This window comes from Streptopelia decaocto (genome assembly GCF_964273445.1).
Source record: "Streptopelia decaocto genome assembly, chromosome: 1".
In the NCBI taxonomy this organism is placed as follows: Eukaryota; Metazoa; Chordata; class Aves; order Columbiformes; family Columbidae; genus Streptopelia; species Streptopelia decaocto.
In genome coordinates, this window is record NC_138663.1 from 51,055,530 (window position 1) to 51,077,068 (window position 21,539).

Sequence of the window (21,539 nt, forward strand, 5' to 3'; positions counted from 1 at the left end):
TGCCAAGTAGAACATGGTTTATACCTGTTAACTGTTCTAAATTACTTGGCAAATGTATCATCCACTCAGTGGTTGTAGTGGTTAGAAATGACTGAATGTCTAAAAATATTCACTTAACATGATTTTGAATCACTTGTGCTGGGTATTATTAGCAGTTGAAACAACTGGAAAAAAAGGTAATCGCATATTTACGAATTTCAGGATTTACGACAAGGCACATAAAATTAAACATGTTACAGAATTTGTTTTTTTTTCCTGTTTGCACTAAACTGTCAGAAAACCAAGCATTTATGAACGTCGTGAAATTCTGTACGATAAACAAGGTGCCTTTACCCAGGAGTTAGATACAGATGGTAAAGTTCCCCTCCAAATAGTGTTGTTGTCAGATGAACGTGGTACCAATTAAAATCCTGTCCTCTTTTAGCCCAGTGGAAACACATGGCTTGCTTTCCTCCCACACGTACATCCTGAAACATGGTTCATTAATTCTTCAGCAGAAATCAGTTTGAATTTATAGTTCTCCACACTAATCTGGTCAGGAAAATGCCAGTTCCATTTCTGGGGCATTCAGTAACAGTTCCTCTAGTTGAGATACAGCAGAATTCTGGTTCCTATTTTCACTGTCAATCTAAACTAGAAATTCATTATGCTAAGCCCTGGTATGGCTTTCCCTTGGGAAAAACTAAAGGCACAGAGGTAGGAAATTCGAGTAACTCTATGTCACTTTGAAGTAAAGGGCTCTGGATCAATGTCAAACAATGGAAGGACACTACTAAGGGAAATATAATTCACACTAAAGTAAAACATAAGATAAAATGTTGATAATAAAACAGAAAGGAAGGAAAGAGAAGTTTGGAAGACAGAGTCCTTTTCATAGTTACAAAGCTATATTTCAACCTCTATCTTCAATCTTTTCACTAGGCCCAACCTTGAAAACACATCTGATTTCACCCATTAACACCTAGCATTCAATCTTATTATAAGGAACAAAAATGTGTCCTCTCTTTATTCTCTCATATCCATTAACCTGAGCCTTCAGACATACCAGTTCCCTGGTATCTTGTTCCAGCTGACTGCCAGTGACACCTTGTAAATGTGCTTGACAACACTTTGCTCTTTGGTTCTCCTGAAACCAAGTTATATTCAGCTTGCATTCATTTTGAATCTTTGTGTTGATCACTGGAAAAAATACTGCTTTCAGAGACAAACAACACCAATGCTGACTGGTTTAGACGCATAAATGCGAATGGGAAAGGGTTATATTTAACCTGCCTATTGGTTGCCATAAGACTTCAAACTGCTATTTTTTTAAAGTGAAATTATGGATATCAGTCCAGCTATATGGAAGTTTTCTTCAAAGAGATTCCTATTTTAACATACTGAATGTTGATCCTTGGCATTCTTAATCGACCAATCTGTATCACAACAAAATCCTAATCAGATTCCACACATGTAACCCTTCACCTGCATTTTTTGTTTTACCACAATTAATAGGCTTAGCCATATATATTAGAGCACATGGACAGTACTTAAAGAATGAGTAAAATCTGTTTAGGCAATAACATAGTGTGAACTGGCGCCCATGAGACTGTGCCAGCAACTACACTCCATGCACTTTGGAGAACCACAATACTCTCACAGAAATTCACTGCAAAATTAAGACCACATCATGTAGTATTGCTTTAATTTAGACTTCTGTTTTCAAATAGCCAATAAACATCCTACAACTTCATGTAATATGAGTGTTTACCACAACAATCCACTGCCTTACAGAAGTCTGAAAAAAAACAACTATTCCAACAAAATGTGCTTTTAAGCAAAGCTCTTTTTCCTATGCTTGTTTTTATTTGGAGACAACGTGAAGCTCTTTTCCTGTTTCTAATTAGTATGGCAGTGTCACTACCCTGCCATTCCTCATTCTCAAAGTAATCGCCCCCTAGATGACAGGAGACCTTTCTCATGGCAGCTCACCTCAGTACACAACTACAAAGTGAAACAGCACTGTTAATGCATGACTCAGTCACTGAACCTACAGCCACCATAAGGCATTGCAAACATATGCTTCACTACATTCTATTAAAATACATCTAGCTTTGCTGAAAGGCTTCAAACTGAGGCTATAGGCAAATACCACAAAAGTAAAACAACAACTCGTTACTGTTTTAAGAAGAACCACCCAAACAGCTACATAACCCTTGAATGAAGCTGTCTGGAAAACAAATTTGTTGAGAAAACAAATTTTACAGGCAAATACTATGCATGTTAAAAGTTACCAGACTGTTGCAAAGAAATTAATTACATCCATCCCGCATCTCACCCGTATTACAGATGACTTGATTCATCTGGCATTGCATTATCAGAATCCTACAGAAGTCATCTGGGCAAAAAATTAATAACTATGTTTGTGTAATTAGGAACAGGGAGGTCTTTCAATAATGAAAATAGAACTAACTCATTTTTTTTCTCCACTTCAGCTTTAGATTTAGTCAAAAAGAGAAGAAGTAAACAGTTTTTGAATACCTGGCAGAAGAAGCAGATGTCTTTCTTGTGGCTGCTAAACTAAGAACGGCTATCTATAAAAACAGCTACTGCATTTGGAGACAGGTAGCAATTTTATTGCAAATTTAAGAAAAAAAGAATTAACACTCCACTCTGTACCTTCTTCAAAAATTTCAAAACTTGTTAGTTTTCATTTAGGTTGCATTTTAATTTAAGGGTTTTTTTTTCTCAGTAAGTGGACTTAAAAAAAGGAAAATATTTTAGCACTAGAGTAGAAAATAAATTGGACTTGGATGGAATGTTGTGATAATTTTCCATCCAAAGCAGCTGTAACCCAAATTTGAAAGAATTTGTCTGCAATTCTGAAGAAATGTCTACATGCAGTTTCTGAATCTCATGACGTTCCTTGGGTTATGGTAGAAACAGGAGTATGACAGGAGGGAAAGATGATACCTTTCTAATTCAATAGGACATCACAAAAAAACCAGTATTTACATAAAAAAATATTCTGAGTTGCTGTTACTACCTCCCAATCACTTTGGACACTTTGCATCATCCACATTAATATCAGTTTCTGTCTCTTAACCCACAACACATCTTTAAAATTTATCCCTTCTGTCTACTGACAGTCAACTCACTTCCATGCCCTGTGAACTTCTATAACATATTATCTACCTCACAGCTGTGCAGTCCATTCAAAATTCTTACCAGTCCATTTTCATAGCTCTCTACGGTACCTAAAGAGCGTTTGGTCACCTACATGGAAGTATTTAATCATTTCAACCTTTCATTTATGACTATCTTTAGCACCCACAGTTTCTAGTTGTGCCACTCTATGTCAGTCTGAGTACTCCCTTCTTTCCTTCCTCTTTTGTATCATGGTATCAGCTTTCCTCTTGGAATCACCTCGGCCCTCCATCATCCTAAATATCCTGAAAATCAGCTTCTTCTGAAGTCCCACAGACTCATGATGGATTTGTAGCTGCCCTCTTCTAATGTATGAATACACATTCCCCTTGTCCAGCTGCTATTATGTAAGCAATATATAATATATATATTTATGCATAAATATATAAATAAATAAACTGCTTAGAAAAGCAGTGAACAAAGGCAGACAACAGAATCACAAACTTTTAGCAAAAAATCAGTCTGATCATAACACACACAGTTCTAAGCAAAAAGTTGGCAGCACTGAATTTAACTTTGTCACACTGACTTTTGCTAAATCCTCCAGACCACTTTAGACTCCCAGAGCATATTAGGAAGACATTATGATCTTCTACAAAAAAAGGCAAGCATTTAAGTGAAAAATTAGACCAACTGGGTGTCCCAGAGGAGCACAGTTGGATTCTAACTAAACTAAACCACCAGGACTTTTTTGGTTTTGTTTTTAAGGGTTTTGATTTGATGGGTTTTCTTTATTTTTAGAAGTCCTGTTTTGTGCTTACAGCTAAAATAGAGAACGCAGTTCAGAGTCACTGAGCTCAATGCTGGTCAAAACTCCTCCCAAAAAGTGCCCTCTCCCAACCAGATCAAGCAGGGTAACTATGGCTGATGCACCTACAGTACAGCAGCAGAGCTCTGAGAGTGAAAAAAATACTTACATCCCAATGTAAAAACATGTGCCTTCAACACCTGGGAATGCTTAACTCAGTGGTCACAGAGAAAGTAAGAGATTTATTAAACCTATTTGCAAAATAGTACTGATCGACACCACCACATTTTAAAATACCCACAAAAAAATCACACTGTTAAACGACGTTCCACAACACACTCACCGAAATCAGGAGTCTGACACAATCTATACCCTTCTGGATTAAGCTTTCATGCCTAACTTGCTCTGCTTCTGTCTGTGAATTAGTTTAATTAATGAAAACGTTTCAAATTACTGAATTCTGTCTCGAGATATTATCATTCAGAAAATAACCAGGGGAAAGAACAGATCCTTAAAACAGCTCATACACCTGTGGCAGGTCAAATTATTGTTTACCAGTGAACCATTTTTCTTGGTTTTCTTTCTAATCTATGAGCAACAAGAGTTCTTTCTCAAAGGGTGTTTTGGGGCCTATTTCAAAATCCTGGTATAGAATCCTTCATTCTAAAACATGAGTCCCTTGGCTGAAGCTGGTTCTACCTTCTCTTTAATACCATTTTCTTTTTCTTTCACTTTGTGTTCTAAAAGTTAGATGTATAAACAGCCGAGTGAGATAATCTTCATCAGAGAAATAACTCTTTTGTGCTAATGAGGCATATTATTTCCTTGTGCATGTATTTTCTAAGCATAGACATAATCCAAATGAAATAAAGTATCCTTACAGCTGTTAAGTGGACAATACACAATAATTAGATAGTTATCCTAGAAAAAAGCATGGAGTATATCTCTTACAGTAATGAGAGTTTAATGATAATGTTCAGGCGAAAGCTTAATGTAACTGAATATCCAGGTCTGCCAGACTTAAGAGGAAAAAAAGAAGTCCAAAATTTTATTCAATTCAGACAGGAGAACAGAATTACATGTGAGATTAAATTTTAAATCACAGATTCTGATAATATGATTAAGTGCTCCCATGAGTCTCAAAGTTATCATTAGCCTGGGAATATTTAGATTTCTAATTATCTCAGTGTTCCCTAATGATATTAAGATAAAATGTGATATTTTCAATATTCTCTAGTTACAGCCAGATCAGAAATATGCTCTATTATTTGCAGTTGCTATGCATCCTAAATTTTTAAAAATCAGGTCAAAGTAAATCCTGCAGAAAGTTCTTCTATGTTCTTGTATGCAAGCAAAAAGGATTACCTGCTTGTGAACAACAGAAGTTTTAAAGGTAAGAAATTATGAGATAATGCACAGAATATTAGAAATAGAAATTGCTAAATCCTGCAACAGTTCCACTCCAATTCTTTTTATCTTATTGATGTTGAATTATTCAAAAGAATTGCTGGGCTTTAAAAGGAACTCTGTGTAAGCGAAGGCTGTAAAGACCTTTTTGTTCCAAAAGAAGGGAGGAGATTCATGTAAAGCAGATGTAAAAGCACTAACCTGAGCATATGGGCTGCATTGAACACAACATCAAATTCTGTATTATCAAGTTCAGCTGCTTTTTTTGCCATCTCAGCTGCTTCTATGAGGCGGGATTCTTCTAGGAGGAACTGACCTGAAATGAAGCACGTGAATGTGAGCCCACAGAAAACAACTGATGGATAATACTTCAGACAATATAGTTAGGGAAAGAAATTACAGAAGGATAAAAAAACCAATCAGATATCTCAGATTCAATGTTTTGTCATTTGTTGATATGCTCTGTATTTCAGCATCCTTAAAATGTAGTATATATAGAAAAATATGCAATAAATATGGCAGGTAATAACGGCAATATTTGCAGAATGTATTTATGAGTAGTGGGAACAATACAGTAAAACTCAGATATCAAGAAAATCCCAATCCCTGAGAAGCCTGCCACTTAAGAACTTACTCTTCTACCTATACCCTAATCTTCACTTCTTCAAAACAAATAAAATAAACTAACATCTACAAATTAAATACATTCCCATTTTAAGAGGCATATCTCAAAATCACATAAAAATATATATTTTTATATATACATGCAAACATATTTTTTCAGCTGTAGAATTATAAATGATACTTCACTTTAAATGGGTTTTATATATGTATACCTCGATGAACATGTATTTCATCATGTTTGAGCAACACTAAGCGGCAATAGACAGTTTTTTATGAGCTTCCTACATGATCCTTACCTTTCACGTAAAAAAAGAGAAGATGGCTAAAATCAAGTGACTGAATTTTTACAAACGACATTGTCATAATCATTAAACCAAGTTAAAACTGAAAACAGTGAATAATTTAGCATTAACCAAACTTTAACTAAAGTACAGTAGTTTCAAAACATAAACTCACGACATCTAAGAGAACTCTATAAAAATGAGGTTTCCTTTGAAGAAGAGGAAAAAGGTACTATAACCACCTTATTTCTTTTCTTCTAATCATTTTTTCACACCTAATTCAAAAAATGTGTTATTTTTGGATCAAGGAGTTTTCAAAGGGTTTCAGCCATCTAAACTGCATCTATGTAACTTTATATTTGAAAAAAAGAAAAGTATGGTGATTACACATTCCAGCATTTCATATTTCCTTTTTTATCTTACTTTGTAAAGATCACTCAGCCAAGTGTCCACCAAGCCATCACTGGCCACAAGCCTCTTCAGGAACAATATGCCATGAACAAATTCTTCCCTCTCATGGCAAGGGATTTTCTTTTCTTCTTGCCTCCTTTCCTCATACATTCCCTGTTATTACATGCTCATTATATGCTTATGCAGAAAATCCACATAATCTGAGCTAGCCGGGTCTACAGGGGTATAGTGAATCCAGTGATGCTTTGGTACTATGAACACATTTGCAGAAGGAATTATCTCATACAAAAAGTGACGAAAGACATCTTTCCTAGTTTTTTTGTTTGTTCATTTGTTTGGTTGATTTTTTTTGTTTTTCTTTACTCTGGGGATACATTTCAGCTTAGCAAGAGATGTAAGATTATTTATTCAAACAATCATCTATATCTTAGTTATTCAGATCTGCAAAAAGTCTTAGAAAAACATTCAGGTACCTTTCCTCATTCATAGCATAAGGCTTGCTTGCTTTAGATACATCCACACTCTAATATGTTCCATCCTTTCATGCATTATGATACTTTGTGTTCACTGTTTCCAGAAAAAGAAGAATTTCCAAAAAGGCTTTCTCACACAGAACAATAACTAACTAAATAAAAAGAAATACAAACATTAAAAGGAAACATACAAGAGCAGTTTGGATCATAAGAAATTAATTTGTCTTCAGAATAAGAAACCATCACTTGACCCATTAATGGAAGTTTCTTATGAAGGGAAAAAAATGTTGAGAAAATCTACAAGTTCGCTTTTTTGAGGGGAGCTTTACATCAGGGCATGCCATATATATAGTAGGACAAACTCAGGTATTAATCTGAAAGTTGTCAGAAAAGTAAATCTACCAAATACAACAGGCAGTTTGTATCTCTTGATCTGGGCTGGATTCCTATTTTCTTTAAAAAGAAATCTTTGAAAAAAGCTTGAGCAACTAGTATTCCAATTTGCTTCCAACAATGAACGGAAACAGTATCCCTAATCTTTAGGTCCATGTTAAAGAAAATCGGCCTTAAACTGTTAACATTAGGGTTCTTTTGTTAATGGGAGTATTAATACTAGATTAGCAGAATAAGACCCTAGGAACTACTGATGTACTACTGATACATCTAGTCAGGGGAAAGAAAGAAGACATAACATTTTAGATTTCAAGACATGGTGAACATTCAAGATCATTCTCAAAAAATTATATACTTAATTTGGGAAAAAATATTTTGCAGCTTAGAATTTAAAAATAATATCAACTGGTCATGAAGATTGGTTCTGTAAAGGGACAAAACCTGCCATTACTGTTTTAAGTAAAAATTACTCAAGGATTTTTAAAGACAAATCTTTAGAAACATACTTGTAGTTTTCTGTATGAAATGTTTAACACACTGCAACTCAGAGATATAGTCTCATGTATATTTATAACTACCCCTAATGTAATAAAATGTAACTGACACATTCTACTTCATGTGACATAATCAACCAATTTCCTGACTTCAGATTCATTTTATTAAACACTAAAATACTTGCACTTCATCGACATAATTTCTAAAAATATAACGTTATTGGAAACCATTTCAAACCAATACTAACGGTTTACTGGTGCTCTTAAGCAAAACACTATGTTAACTCTTAGCTCTTTAAGAGGTCCGTAAGACCCACATATACTGAAAATATTATGAAATGTACACATGCTTTAGATTTCTACAAGAAGTCTAATTTAGAACAGTAGAACATTATATATATTTATGTAAAATCAAGTGCACTGCTAGATGCTGGTTTTTGTTAATTATTTTTCTAGAACTTTGGCTGCCTACGTTACATTAGTCTACATGGACACATGAAAAATGTCAGCAATGACTCTAAACTAATGTTTTAAATTGTTAAAAGCAGAGTTTGCTCTCCATTTACTACTGAGTCTCTAAAACATGTCTTTATTATGGGATTATTATTTTTTTATAACATATTAAAGGATTATCTTTATTACAGGATTACCAAAGTTAACTAAAACCAATTTTAAGTGCTGCATGACACCAGCCAACTATAAGTTCTAGTTTTCCAGAAAAGAAAATTCTAAGACTGTGCATTACCATAAACAAGTCTCTCCCCTGTACTAGAGGTGGCCATAACAGTGGCCATAACTTACGCTGAGGGGGTCAGTAGTAGATGATCCACAGCACCCTCCTGAAGCCAACTGCAGCATCCTTTACACTCAAACCTTTACAGAATACTGATGGCAAACAGGAGAGGGGAACACCCCATAATTGCCTTACTCATTGCCTGAGTAGAAGTGATTTAATCAGAGGCTGCTGATTAAGCATTCCCTTAATTGGATGGGCTATAAATATAATTGACTGCTACCTTCTCAATCTAGTGGAAAAGTCAATACCGCCTGAGCGTACAGGTGTGCGGTGAGTTGTCCCACCCCTGCCAGCATCCAAGCAGCTGCTTATTCTCCTCATCCCACCGGGGCCAGGGGGGTGGAAATAGGAAGAACAAAAGCAAGAAAACTTGTGGGTCAAGATAAAGACAGTTTAATAGATGAAGGAAAGAAAGAAAAGAAACAAACAAAAATCCACAGACAAACAGAAAAAAAACCACCAACAAAAAGAGGAAAATGAAATTGCTCACCACTGCTCACACATAGACCAATGCCCAGCTGGACTCCAAACAGAGGTCACTGCAGAAGCCAAAATCCCTCTTCTTCCTCTACCCCAGTTTTTATTGCTTAACATGACGTTATACAGACTGGTATATCACTTTGACCAGCTAGGGTCAGCTGTTTAAGTTGTGTCCCCTCCCAGTCACCTAACTGCCCATCCCCAGCCTGCTCGCCAAGGGGACAGAGTGGGATAAAAGAGAAAGCCTTAACACTGTTTGGCAACAGCCAAATCACTGGTATGTTATCAAGACTGGTTTAGCCACAAATCCAAAACACAGCATCATCCAGGCTGCTATGAAGAAAGTTAACTCTATCCCAGCCAGACCCAGCACAAGGTGGAAACTTTGAGTTGAGAATTGATTTACCAAGTTCTTCTGAAAGGCAGACTAATTGTATTCACACTTCTAAACATAATTTACAGTGCTTAAGCAAGAGGTATCCCATTTTGAAAACATTAGTCACCATTCCCTTTAATATGATATACTAAATTCATACAAGAATGAATTGGATTGACTGTTTACTGCTGCACTTTCTTCATTAAAAAGCAGACTCCTGAACTTTTCCTGTCAAAGCCATAAAGACATGTTTTTTCAAGAGAAGAGCACTAGCAGGACAGAATATTGACAAGGTGTTGAAGGTGGATCGGAAGGTCTGATCCACAAGCCCGTCGATCCAGGAACCACTTGTGTGGGTCTAAATTTCCATGCAGGATTTTCTCCTCTTGACAGGTAGCTGGCAAACTGCATGATTTATGAGACGCTGCCCAATATCACATACAGAGATTTTTTATTGCAGGTGTCATGACTCTGACTCTTGCCAACAACGTAAATTATGGTAGCCTGATTGTTATTTGGAATCCGAATGAGCTTTTGAGAAAACAACTTTCTAGAAGCTCTGAATCCCAGATTTTCCTTCTTCAAGGAAAGCATATTTCTTATTACTAGTCTTCTAGAACAGGAGTAGGAAATCCACAGTCCAGGTTCAAGTCTGTTCTTCAAGCACACTGTTCTTAGCCTGGAATATTATCTTTTTAAACATATGTCTCCACCTTTCTTTCTAGACAGCACAGAGCTGCATGTAAATGTGTAGCCAAGAGTCCTTGAAGACCTTCAACAGCAGAGAACTGGTTCATTACTTCACTATTTTTTTAATCATTTTTCCCTAGACAAAGATATCTAAGCATCAGAAATAGTATAAAAGCTGAAGAATTCTGTACCTACACCCTTGTTCAAACTTACTTTTTCTTGCAAATTGTCAGGTGTTTTTGAGTCTATATTTGACAAATAGATTTTGATGCAACATATGCAATCTACTGAAAAATAAAAGTATATATGTAATTTACACAACAACAACAATCCAGTTCCTGGGAGCTTAAAAACCCCCAACTTATTTTCATCTTTTGTCAAAATTTTTACGAAATATTAATCCACAGAGAAGAAAGCATACAGGTCTCTGTCCTGTATCTATCCTGTTTGTTTCTCTAAAATGATCACAAACATTTGTTAAGCATTTTAAGACATGTGCCAACACCAGTTTGAAAGCCATACATCTGAATTGGTAGTTCTGCTGCTTCACTGTAATGTGAAAGGTATTAATTGGTTGGGATATGCCGGTGTGTAACAATCGTTTATGTTCGGAGCACAAAGGCATTAGTGCCTTCCTCTAGAATGGGCTCAACTATTCCCTACAGGGACTATAAGCTTTTATTTTACTAGATAAAAGTGCAAGTGGCACCAATCTTTCTTTAATTGAGATGTTCTCTCTCTTTTGCTTGCTGGCAAACATTCAAAGGTACTTTGTACCAGAAAAAAAGTGGGTTTCTGAAATAGCTCGTCTTGCTACTGCTGCTTTTAAAAAGAACCATTTTTAATGTTCTCAGAGTGCTGCTGGTTCTGAACTTACTCAAACTTCAACAACTTACACTCTTGTCCCAACATCTTCAGTAATCCAAGCAAAACCAACTAACTCCTGAATAAGAAGGAAAAAAACTTCTAATCCAAACATAATAGAGAATAGTTAACATTTGCTTCTTTTAATACGTTTGTCGCCAAGTCTTCTGCATGTTATCCTCTTCAAAATAGTTTTCTCCTTTCATGGCAGCAATTTAATTAACAAGAAAAGTGGATCTTTCAAGATCATAGACTCAACTGTCATATCTGTTTATAATAAACTTCACCAAAAGTTCTTTTGGCACATTCAACATTAAGGATTTGAAGCTGAATACTTGGTGGTACTTCCAAAGAATTTCAAGTTTCAACAAAAAACAAAATAGGGATGGGGTTCCAGCTGACACTGTGTCTTTGAAGCACACAACAAGGCTACAAGGTTATGTCTCGAGAACTGAATGACATCTTCGTTGGCATGAGCAGAACCGCCACTGAAGTCACCACCAACTCTGCTGTGGCAATGCAGAGCAAAAGAGCAGATGCAACCAGAGATTTCTGAATGGAAAATTTCAACAGCATTCTCTGGAAGAAATGAGAAGACAGACCATGCCTCTGAGTTGATTTCCAAAGCTTTTCAGGTGATGAATCAATGTTGCAAGACGCCAAGTCAACAGACATGACCTAATGTACCTGTTTCCTTTAAGAGTTTCAAAACAGATTCATTGGCTGTGAATGAGCAGTTCCCACAGCAAGGGAATGTTTGCTTAAAGATCCTGCTTTCCAGGGCTGTTAAGACAATCTCTTGCTGAATGTGTAGGATGTGACAGGGGAAGCAAAGAGAACTCACATCAGGATCACCTAGATGGTAGCAGCTTTCTAGTTTATTTTACTGCTCCTTATATCCCATTCCATCTTTATCTAAAGCTGTTTTCTGTCTTTCTTCCTGTAAGGGCTTCGGGGGAGTTTATCCTCTGAACTGGTTCCCATTGAGAAGATTATTTCATGCATATAAAATGTATAGAAAGACTATGCAAGCCAGTGGGTGCTGCAACATCAATACATGCACTGGCTTAGAAAAATCTTTTTTATTAGCCTTTTTCTTTGTCTGAAAGGCTTATCTGTTGCCGCTGTGCTAAATATACCGTTGGATATCATCCAGAGCACAACCAATGATAAGAGAGGATAAATTAAGTTGCAAGCCTTTGGGACTCCATGACTGAACTTGTGACCACATCTGGATCACTGATTAATGATGAAAACATATAATATAGAGGAGCTCGTGTTTTACAAAAACTAAGCAAGATTCTGAACCCTGTGTCATTCCCAAGACACCTGGTGATGCATAAGGTTTGGAAAACTGAAATCTGGATGGGAAAGAAGTCTCCAGTTGCACTTTGGTAGCAACTCCATGCTATTTTTTCAAAAATATTCATAATGAGATAACGCTTTTAGGTTAAAACAAATGATCTTTAACAAAGAAGTCTCTGGGTGTTAGGAAAGAGACGGGCTTCTTCAATCCCTGCAGAAACCCCACACTTTGGCAACATGAAAGAAGCATAAAGCCTTATTTCTAGCCCTGTCTCTGATCTGCAATTTCTATACCACATCTCTTGAGCAGTCTAGTATATTGTGCTCTCTGTGCTGAGGAAGCAGAGTCAACCATGTATTTGGGATGTCAGAATGACTAGATTTAAGGATAAACTCAAGGGAAGAGCCAGAATCATGGAAATTCCACAGGATTTAGGGCCGGTGACCTAGCTTGTTTGGAAATACTCCACTACATTCCACGTAAGTGATAGGTTCTAAAGAGAGTTTGGAATAAATTCTTATTATAGTAGTTTGCAATTTTTTATTTTTTTTTCTAATGTAGGGTAGCAACAGCATAGAGAGAAACAAAAAGGACTTGACAATTTATGTACATATGCTTTTGTACGCTCATTTTTCACAGCTGCCAAGAAAACTGCAAACAAGACTTCAATTTGGTATTTTCTGAACAGCTCAGTTTGCGGTATATTCTTGTTTGATTTCAGTTTGGAAGTAACAAATATTGTCTGTGTTAATAGTAACTGAAGATTTTCTTAAATCAAAGTTGTTGGAGAGTGTTCGTGGAGCAGCAAGGTCGAAAGTTTAATGAAGTGTTTCTGCAAGTCAGTTACATCTCTCTTCCTGTTTTGGGTCTAAGAATCCTCTCTTCCTGGAATTAAATTAACTGATATTGTGGGAGGAGGTATAAGCCATAGTCCAAAGTCAGGATCCTAATTTGATGGCACTGTATGCTCAAGACAGAGAGACTCTTCCTCCAAAGAGTGTGTATGCTCTATGAACATGTGTTATTTGAGTAGTATAAACTTTTATAACTTCCCTACAAAATCATTCTGTATTTAATGTTAGTATTTCCAAAAGATTTAAAATGGCAAAAAAACTTTTCATGTGCTGCAAAGCTCATAAGTGCGTATTGAGAAGGCTGGCAAAGTGACTTAGTGATGGACGTACTACATCTGTTTGGCTTTGACCCCATCTCATCAAGGAATTTAATTTCTCAATACATAATCACCATGTAGCATCTGGAGTTCCCAATGGAGCAGATGCATGCACTTTATCTATCATTCAGCATATACTTCATTTAGCTAACCTGCCAGTCAGAAATGGCTGAATTCACTGAAATTACGGATTGTGAAATCAGTTTTATTTATTTCATTGACAAAGATAAAAACTGAACTCCCTATGGACTAGGGTGGCATTTCTTCCACAGGAATAAAACTGCACTGAAGAAATGAGTAAGACTTCATCACTAGGTCATGGCTGATATTTCTCATTCTTATCAATACAAATCTGACATTTGATTTTTCATGATTACAGTTTTCTTTGTAAGATCTTTTCCTTAAATATATCAGAGAAAAATAAAGCTTTCCCAGGCTGCTCTTCAGGCAATGAAGAACAAAGACAAAAAGCTCCAGCACTGTGAACAATATAACTACACAGAAATATTACAAATACATCACATCTAAGAAGAAAACTGAATGCACATCTGTAAATATATGTAAATTCTCACACTTTCTAACACATGTAAGTGTATGGCTTAAAGACTGAAAAACACGGTGCTTGAAAATCCACTGCTATCGTATTTCAATGAAATTTCTTTTGAAGCTTAAACCACAGCAGTTTCAAACCATTTTGAGGCTGGGACTTAGGAGTGGTAAAGCAGTCATCTTTGGAGGCAAGACAGATACAAAGTGCTCACAGACCCAGGTGAAAATTCAGGCATCAAAAAGCGCTAAAAGTTCTGTGCTGAAACAATCATTAAAAAGGTTTAGGATGAAAGTGGAGAAAAAATAAAAAAAACAGTTAAGAAGTTAAACTTGTGTAAAAAAAACCCAAAACAACCTAAACCAGATAAAATAAGAAAATCTATAAAAAACCAAATCCTAAATGATCACAAATTCAAAAGTGAAAGATGACATAAAAAAAAGAATGTTTGGGAACATGTTAATCTGTTCTTCCTTCAATGAGAATTATAGCTGATGCGCTTCAGTTTAACCAAATATGACAGCTTGTTTCTCATTTTATTTTATATCTGTAACTGGGAATGCACTGAAAAAGGCAGACGATCAATGTGAATTGCCTAATTAAGTGAATGCATAATTAATCTAATGAGAATAATCCATTTCTATAATGAAAAAGGTATCATTAAACAATTTAGTTATTAGAACAAATGTATTATTCAAAGGAAACTATTTTAAAAGGAGGTCTCAATGGTGATTAATAAAACAGAGTTAATTTGAACATCCTGTTGGGTTCTAGATTTCCCCATTCCAATTAAGCCATTAGGAATGTAAGGGAGGAGGGACCTCTGTACATGCATTTTGAAACCTCACTCCTCCTTTCTCTCCCTCTCTTTTTCCCCACTTTTTCATTATGTTGGAGGGAGGTCACTATATGCACTTGAAGAGGCATGGTAGTAAAACCTATTTTTAACAAATAAGTAAAATCAAACCTATGTTAGTGGTAGTTTTTTGTTTTGTTTTTAAGCAGCAAATTATAAAGGAAACAAGACAGTTTTGGAGGTAAAATGACTTAAATTTCACTGTAAATTTATGAGGGTTTTTTGCTTGTTTGTTTCTTTAAGTGAAAGCTAGTACAGAAAGTGTTCAAGAACTTCAAAGTCCTTAACTACACTGCATCCTACTAGCTATCTCAAGGAAAAGATACCTAAGAATTTATTTTTCTTTCTTTTCAAACAGACGAGAACTTCACCATTTGAAATTAATCACATCTCTCTACACTGGCATGTTTTATACAGAATCTTTCTTCAGCTTCTCCTGAGATAGGCTCAGTGCAGACCAAAATAGGAGATCTTTACTTCCTTCGTGGGTGGTCAATACTGTATCCAAAACTAAATCTTCGGGCCATAATGGCACTGGTCTGACCCAGCTGAACATTCCTATGTTTGGCACATTTGTTAACAAGTTTGACTTACTGACTCTTTAGATGCAAACACGTTCTTAAAATATTTATAGAAAAATTCCTTTGGACTTGGTTATCTCATAGGTATCTCTCTGTGGTTTCTCAGATTGAAGCTTGGATTCATCCCACCTGACCACAGGCATTTAATCAAGGCAACTAGGTTATACAGAGTCTCCTCTATGGTCAATGAAGACAATTTCAATTATGTCATCAATCTGTTGATGACAGAAGCCATCGAGGTTTTGCAGGATCCAAAATGGCATACTTGAGTTAAATGTTTGAAGTAAAGTGGGATGCCCGACTGCCAATATCCTAAGTAGATGTGCATAACATATTTAGAAGAAAACTTTCACAGAGAGAACAAAGACAGAAATTCAAAAATAAATAAGCATTTATTAAGTTCAACTCAGTTTAGTCAAAACTGTTCACTTTAAATCTTCTTTTAAAAATGTATATTAAAAGTGTCAAACTTTACAGGAACATTCAAATCTAGTATTGGAAATAACATTCTCTCATGGTTTAGTTTAAGAACATATAGGTTGTGCCACAAATAAGATTTTCATTGTCAGATAATTCAATTGCACTTCTGCACAAGAAAATGGTGCTTCTGCACTCTTTCTTGTGTCATTTTTTTTTCCTCTTCCTGATTGATACGTATTTTCTCTCATCTGTTATGTGTTTCTGGTAGTGTATCATGTAGCTTGTATCAGAACACCCATCAAGACCACCCGTTTGTGAGACCATGGTTCTGCACAAAGTTCAGATGTTCAGATAACTGACATATGAGAAAGGAAAAAGGGAAAAGAAGGGCAAAAGGCGAAAAGAAGGGCAAAAGAAGGGGAAGAAGTGGACAGGTGAGCAGCTGCCTGCATTTCAGCCTGAGAGGTGACCCTCTCTGGTCACCAGAGCAAAAGCCACTTCCCCTTATGTCCAATGAAGTGGCATTATGTCTGTAGTATGCAGGGACTTATATCTCTTCAGCTTTTTCACTAGTTCTCCCTTCAGACAGCTCCAAACATAACAAGTTTGCAAAATACTGCCTTAAACCTAAATTCACTGAAATGCAAAACCAGCAAATTACCTATACAAAACTAATCATAATTCTAGCTCGATCAGAGAAATGTGCTGTGGTGCTATCATCCCAAGAAGCTACCATGAAACTGTTCACCTCTCTCCGAACTTGTATGTGATCAAATAAGCTGACTGCTGCACCAAATCACATCTTCTAAGAACAGCTGTGGCTCAAAGTCTGAATTAATACACATCATAGTACAAATGTAAGCCTCTTAAAAGATACAGAATATTGACAATTTTTACCGATAGCTTCAAAAAAGTCCAAAAGGTTAGAAGTCAAAAAGAACATCTCCACATCCTGGGAGCACAACTTATAAGTTTGTGCATGCATGTGCACTTGGAAGAAAATCTTCAGGAAAATCTTCAGTTCATTTATTCCTGCTAATCCATCAACACACTGTTGTGTCCCAACTGACTACTCCTTTCATTTGGCAGTTCCATGAGGTATGTGTTTTTTTAGGGTTGATGCCAACTATTTTAATCTCTGTTCCAACATCATCATGCTGAGAAAAAAACTAATCTCCAAGATTTACACACAAAATACAGATGTATTTCCCCATAGTTTAACACCTGGCATACAGGATATGGACTGTACCTGTGACAACGTGCTAAAACAAACTGAGATGTAGAGATGTAGAGATGTAGAGATGTAGAGATGTAGAGATGTAGAGATGTAGAGATAGGAAGGAAGGAAGGAAGGAAGGAAGGAAGGAAGGAAGGAAGGAAGGAAGGAAGGAAGGAAGGAAGGAAGGAAGGAAGGAAGGAAGGAAGGGATAACTTATTTCAAATTTTACAAAGTCCTGTGCTCTAAGTGACAATGTGTTGAGATCACCTGCACTACATAGACATATCAGCCATGCAGAGGTAAAGCATATCTTTCTCATAGCTACTTTGATATAAACATGGAGTAACATCAGTGAATTTGGTGAGGTGATCAGAAGTTATAAAATCAAAAGAAAAGGTTTCACCTGCATTCATTAGAGCTCTCTGTGTGTAATACTCCATGACAGTGACCTAGTGGCTGGTATAGAGAACCTTCTCGTGTCTACAGCCCTTCAGCATCAGATTTTATTGTGCTGGTATAGCAAACTCTGAATAAATTGTGCCTTTCACTCCTAATCTGCAGAGCAGAAGCTCACTTATGTTGCAATAATGACCTCTGCACAAGGATAAAGAAATCACTTTTTGTACACAATAAAAGAAAAATGTGCTGAGAAGATTTTAGGCAATAATCTTAATTAGGAAGCAACTAACTATTTTAATATTGTATTCTCATAATGAAGATGCTAACATATCAGAGATGAATGATGACTTGAATAACCTTGCTTTTAGTTTATAAAGCACTTGAAAATGACACAGAGTGAATACTGCAGGAAAAGGCAGGAAAGTTGATGAAGTAGTGAGAGAAAAAGAAAAAATCCTAGACCTGTAATAAAACATACACAATTCAATTGCTGTGATGGACTGTTGAGACCTGCCTTTGAATTTGCATGCAAATAGATTTTCTAATAACTAAGAATAGGTTTCTTAATAACAAAGGTTGGAAGGGGATTCAGTAGGATTTCAAGAAACAAATGTGCTGCAACTTTTCCTCATTATCTTGAGATATCAACTGTACTTATATCCAGTTGAAATAACAGATGCTTATGTACATAAATACCCCTATCAGATTTACCTGTAGAGGCATAAATAGAAGACAAGATCACCAACTGCAATGATCCATAATGCATCACTAGGCTATATTCATTTAAATACCATGGTGTGTTCTAAGTAGCAACGTATGCATTGGTTCTGTGAGTCTATCATGCAGAATTTTACACTGCATAGGGCCAAACAAATACAACGTGTGAGCAATTCAGACAAAGAAATCACAGAAAGTAAAACTATGGTTACTAGGTGACATTAATTTTCCCTTTTGGCCAGTCCTTTTCATTTATTTTACGTTTACCAGTTAGGATCAGAAGAGGAAATTAAAACAATATACAAAGACATACATATATAGTATGCCTGTGGTTCCCTACCTTCTTCCTTAACTAAGATGAAATTTATGACTTCTTTCTATATTTTCCAATTGGGACTACATAGCTTGCATTTTTAGATTTGTCTATTATATTATCAGCTTTAAAATACAGTAAGAATTAGTCCATAAAGTTCAATGTTTTTAGGTTCCTTGGGACTAATCACATCTGGAAATAATTTTTCCTCATCTAGCAAAAAACAACCCAAAGTTAGAAAGATACCTTCAAATGAACTGTGTGCTTTAAGCACATTCATGGCTTAGTATGACAAAGGTATAGCCAACTTGTCAAAACCTTTTGTAATACTTTTCCATTTCAAGCCATGAAGATGCTGGGAAGGAGGTAGATGTAAGGCCCATAAATCTTCAACAAGAAGCCGACACTTTGATAAATAGAGCTCATGCACACTAAAGTATAACTGCTAGTTGCCCACCCACCGGCAGCCAGAGAAGTTAGGCCAGAACTGTTAATAGTAATATTCCAGGCCATGAAACTTTGACATATGGCAACAGTCATCTCTTTTTCTTTCCCAGAGAGGCAGCAATACTGAAATTCCCCTCACAGGAGGAAAGCTATGCAAAATATGAAAATCTTCGCCTCTCCCTCTGCAGTGATTAACAAATTGAAATAGAGATGAAGTTATACATGGTAGATTAGTTTCTTTCCCTTCGAAGAAGGTATTTTGCCAGTAGCGCTTTTCAAATCCTTAATCACTTGGAGGGATTAACAGCAATTCTGGAGTACGTGTGGAACCCCTGTCTATCTGAAACGTACCATAATGCATGTAGCAGTTTCCTTTGGTGGGATCCAGCTGAATAGCCTTCATGAAGTACTTTTCTGCCTCACTCTTGCGTCCCTTAAAAGACAGAAAAAAGGAGGGAAAAATTACTTTAACAGTGTGTCACTATGGACCAATCATGTACAGTTAAAATTTCCAAATTCCAGGCACTAGAGAAAAACACCTACTATTATCACTAGACTTAACCAAAGTAAATATGAATGTTTAAGTGTTACAGTAAGTTTTGTGGTCAGCTACTTTATGCTGCAGATCTCCAGACTGAGGAAGAAATTTGTCCAACATTGTCAATGTCCAAGAAGTAAGGAAGTGCTAGAAATGTATTGCAAAAAGCATTATAAAGAGTTTTGGGTGAACATCAAGCTCCACACTACTTTTCTGGACAAGCATCAGGATGAGCGTTACACAGACCCAAGCTAAAACCAGAAGGGAAGGTGGAGGAAGCTTTAGTCATGCTCCCAAGAAACAAACAAACAAACAAAAAACACACAAAACAAAACCAAACAAATACACAAAACAAAACAAAACAAAACAAGAGGGGGGAGGAGGGAAAGCAACAAAGCATGTTTTGGTTCTATGAAATCATAGACTATCTCGAGTTGGAAGGGATCCACAAGGATCATTGAGCCCAGCTCCCTGCTCCTCACAGGACTAAGACTAAGAACATATAACTAAGAGCATTGTCCAGATGCTCCGTGAACCCTGACAGGGTTGGTGCTGTGACCACTTCCCTGGGGACCCTGTTCCAGTGACCAACCACCTTATCTTAATGTCCAATCTGAACTTCCCCTCATGCAGCTTCATTCCATTTCCTTGTGTCCTAAATAACACTATACACATAGTCAACAGTAAAGTCACAATAAATTGAAGTATGTAAATAGAAAATATTTCATATTCCAATGTGAGAAATAAAAAAATAGTATTTCTGATTTTAATGTGAGAAGAAATATTTAGTCAGAAATCAATTCTGTCAACTATAAAACATAGCTGAAATAGAAAAGGTAATTTTTAAAAACAATGGTCAATGTTATGACAAAATGACCAGGTAGACAAAAAAAAAAAAAAAGAACACATGACAGAAATTATGGTAAAAAGAACAGACATGTTCTAAACCACATATTTTCTTATCACTGAAATGACCAAGCAACTGAAGTTGCATTATGCTATACAAGTGCCAGAGCAGATCCATTAGTGGTCATTACTCTTTTCATGAAGAAAATGACAAATTGGATTAGCCTAATCTGATACTCAAACACAAATCATCAGCAGCTACTCAGTACAATACCTGTGACCTGTTTATCCTCATCCCCATGAAATTAGTTGCTGCGGTTTGTGCTATAAAATAGGTCTCCAGAAAAAAGAATAGTTAACCACTGTGGAAGAAAGGCATTGGGGTCTGCACCTCGCAAGGTTGCCTTGCGTGGTATTTCACAGATACAAGCACATAGGCTTTCTCAAGTTTTGTGGTCTGGAAACAGACACTGCATACATCCTGCAGTATCCCACAAGTTAACATAGGAATAATAACGAGGTCTGTTCATGATTACAGCTGCTCAAAATTCTCAGTATTTCCCTCAAGGGCCTTTGAGACATTAAAATAAAGAGAGAGAAAGACGTTGTGCAGCACATCAAGAACTATATCAAGACCAGGTTCTGTCAAAACCAACACAGAGGACATGTTTCCAAGAGATCACCCTGGCAGAGATACAAACAGGGTTATCACACAATATTCCAGTTTCATAAAATGAATGTTCATTGGAGGTAAGAGTTCAGCCTTATTAGTTACTACACTTTCTTTGGTAAACCCATATACCTTAAAACCATATTCACATGGCAAAAAGCTCCTCCCAACCAGATGGTGCAACTACCCTATCTTATACTACAGTGACTCTCTTCCCTGTTTTTTTCTTTTTAAAAACAAATCAAAACAAAAGCAAACAATGAAAAACCCAAAACAACAACAAAAC

The 21,539-nt window shown here is 36.3% G+C and overlaps 1 protein-coding gene across 1 annotated transcript in view; it reads right to left on the reverse strand.

Moving 5' to 3' along the window:
- TMTC2 (transmembrane O-mannosyltransferase targeting cadherins 2) overlaps positions 1-21,539 on the reverse strand; it is a 256,438-nt gene that overhangs the window by 26,191 nt on the left and 208,708 nt on the right. The window contains exons 9-10 of the mRNA XM_082043051.1: positions 19,551-19,632; positions 5,543-5,657 (exon numbers count right to left, since the gene is read on the reverse strand). Of these exons, the coding sequence (XP_081899177.1) occupies positions 5,543-5,657; positions 19,551-19,632 (197 nt within the window). The remainder of the gene's footprint in view (positions 1-5,542; positions 5,658-19,550; positions 19,633-21,539) is intronic.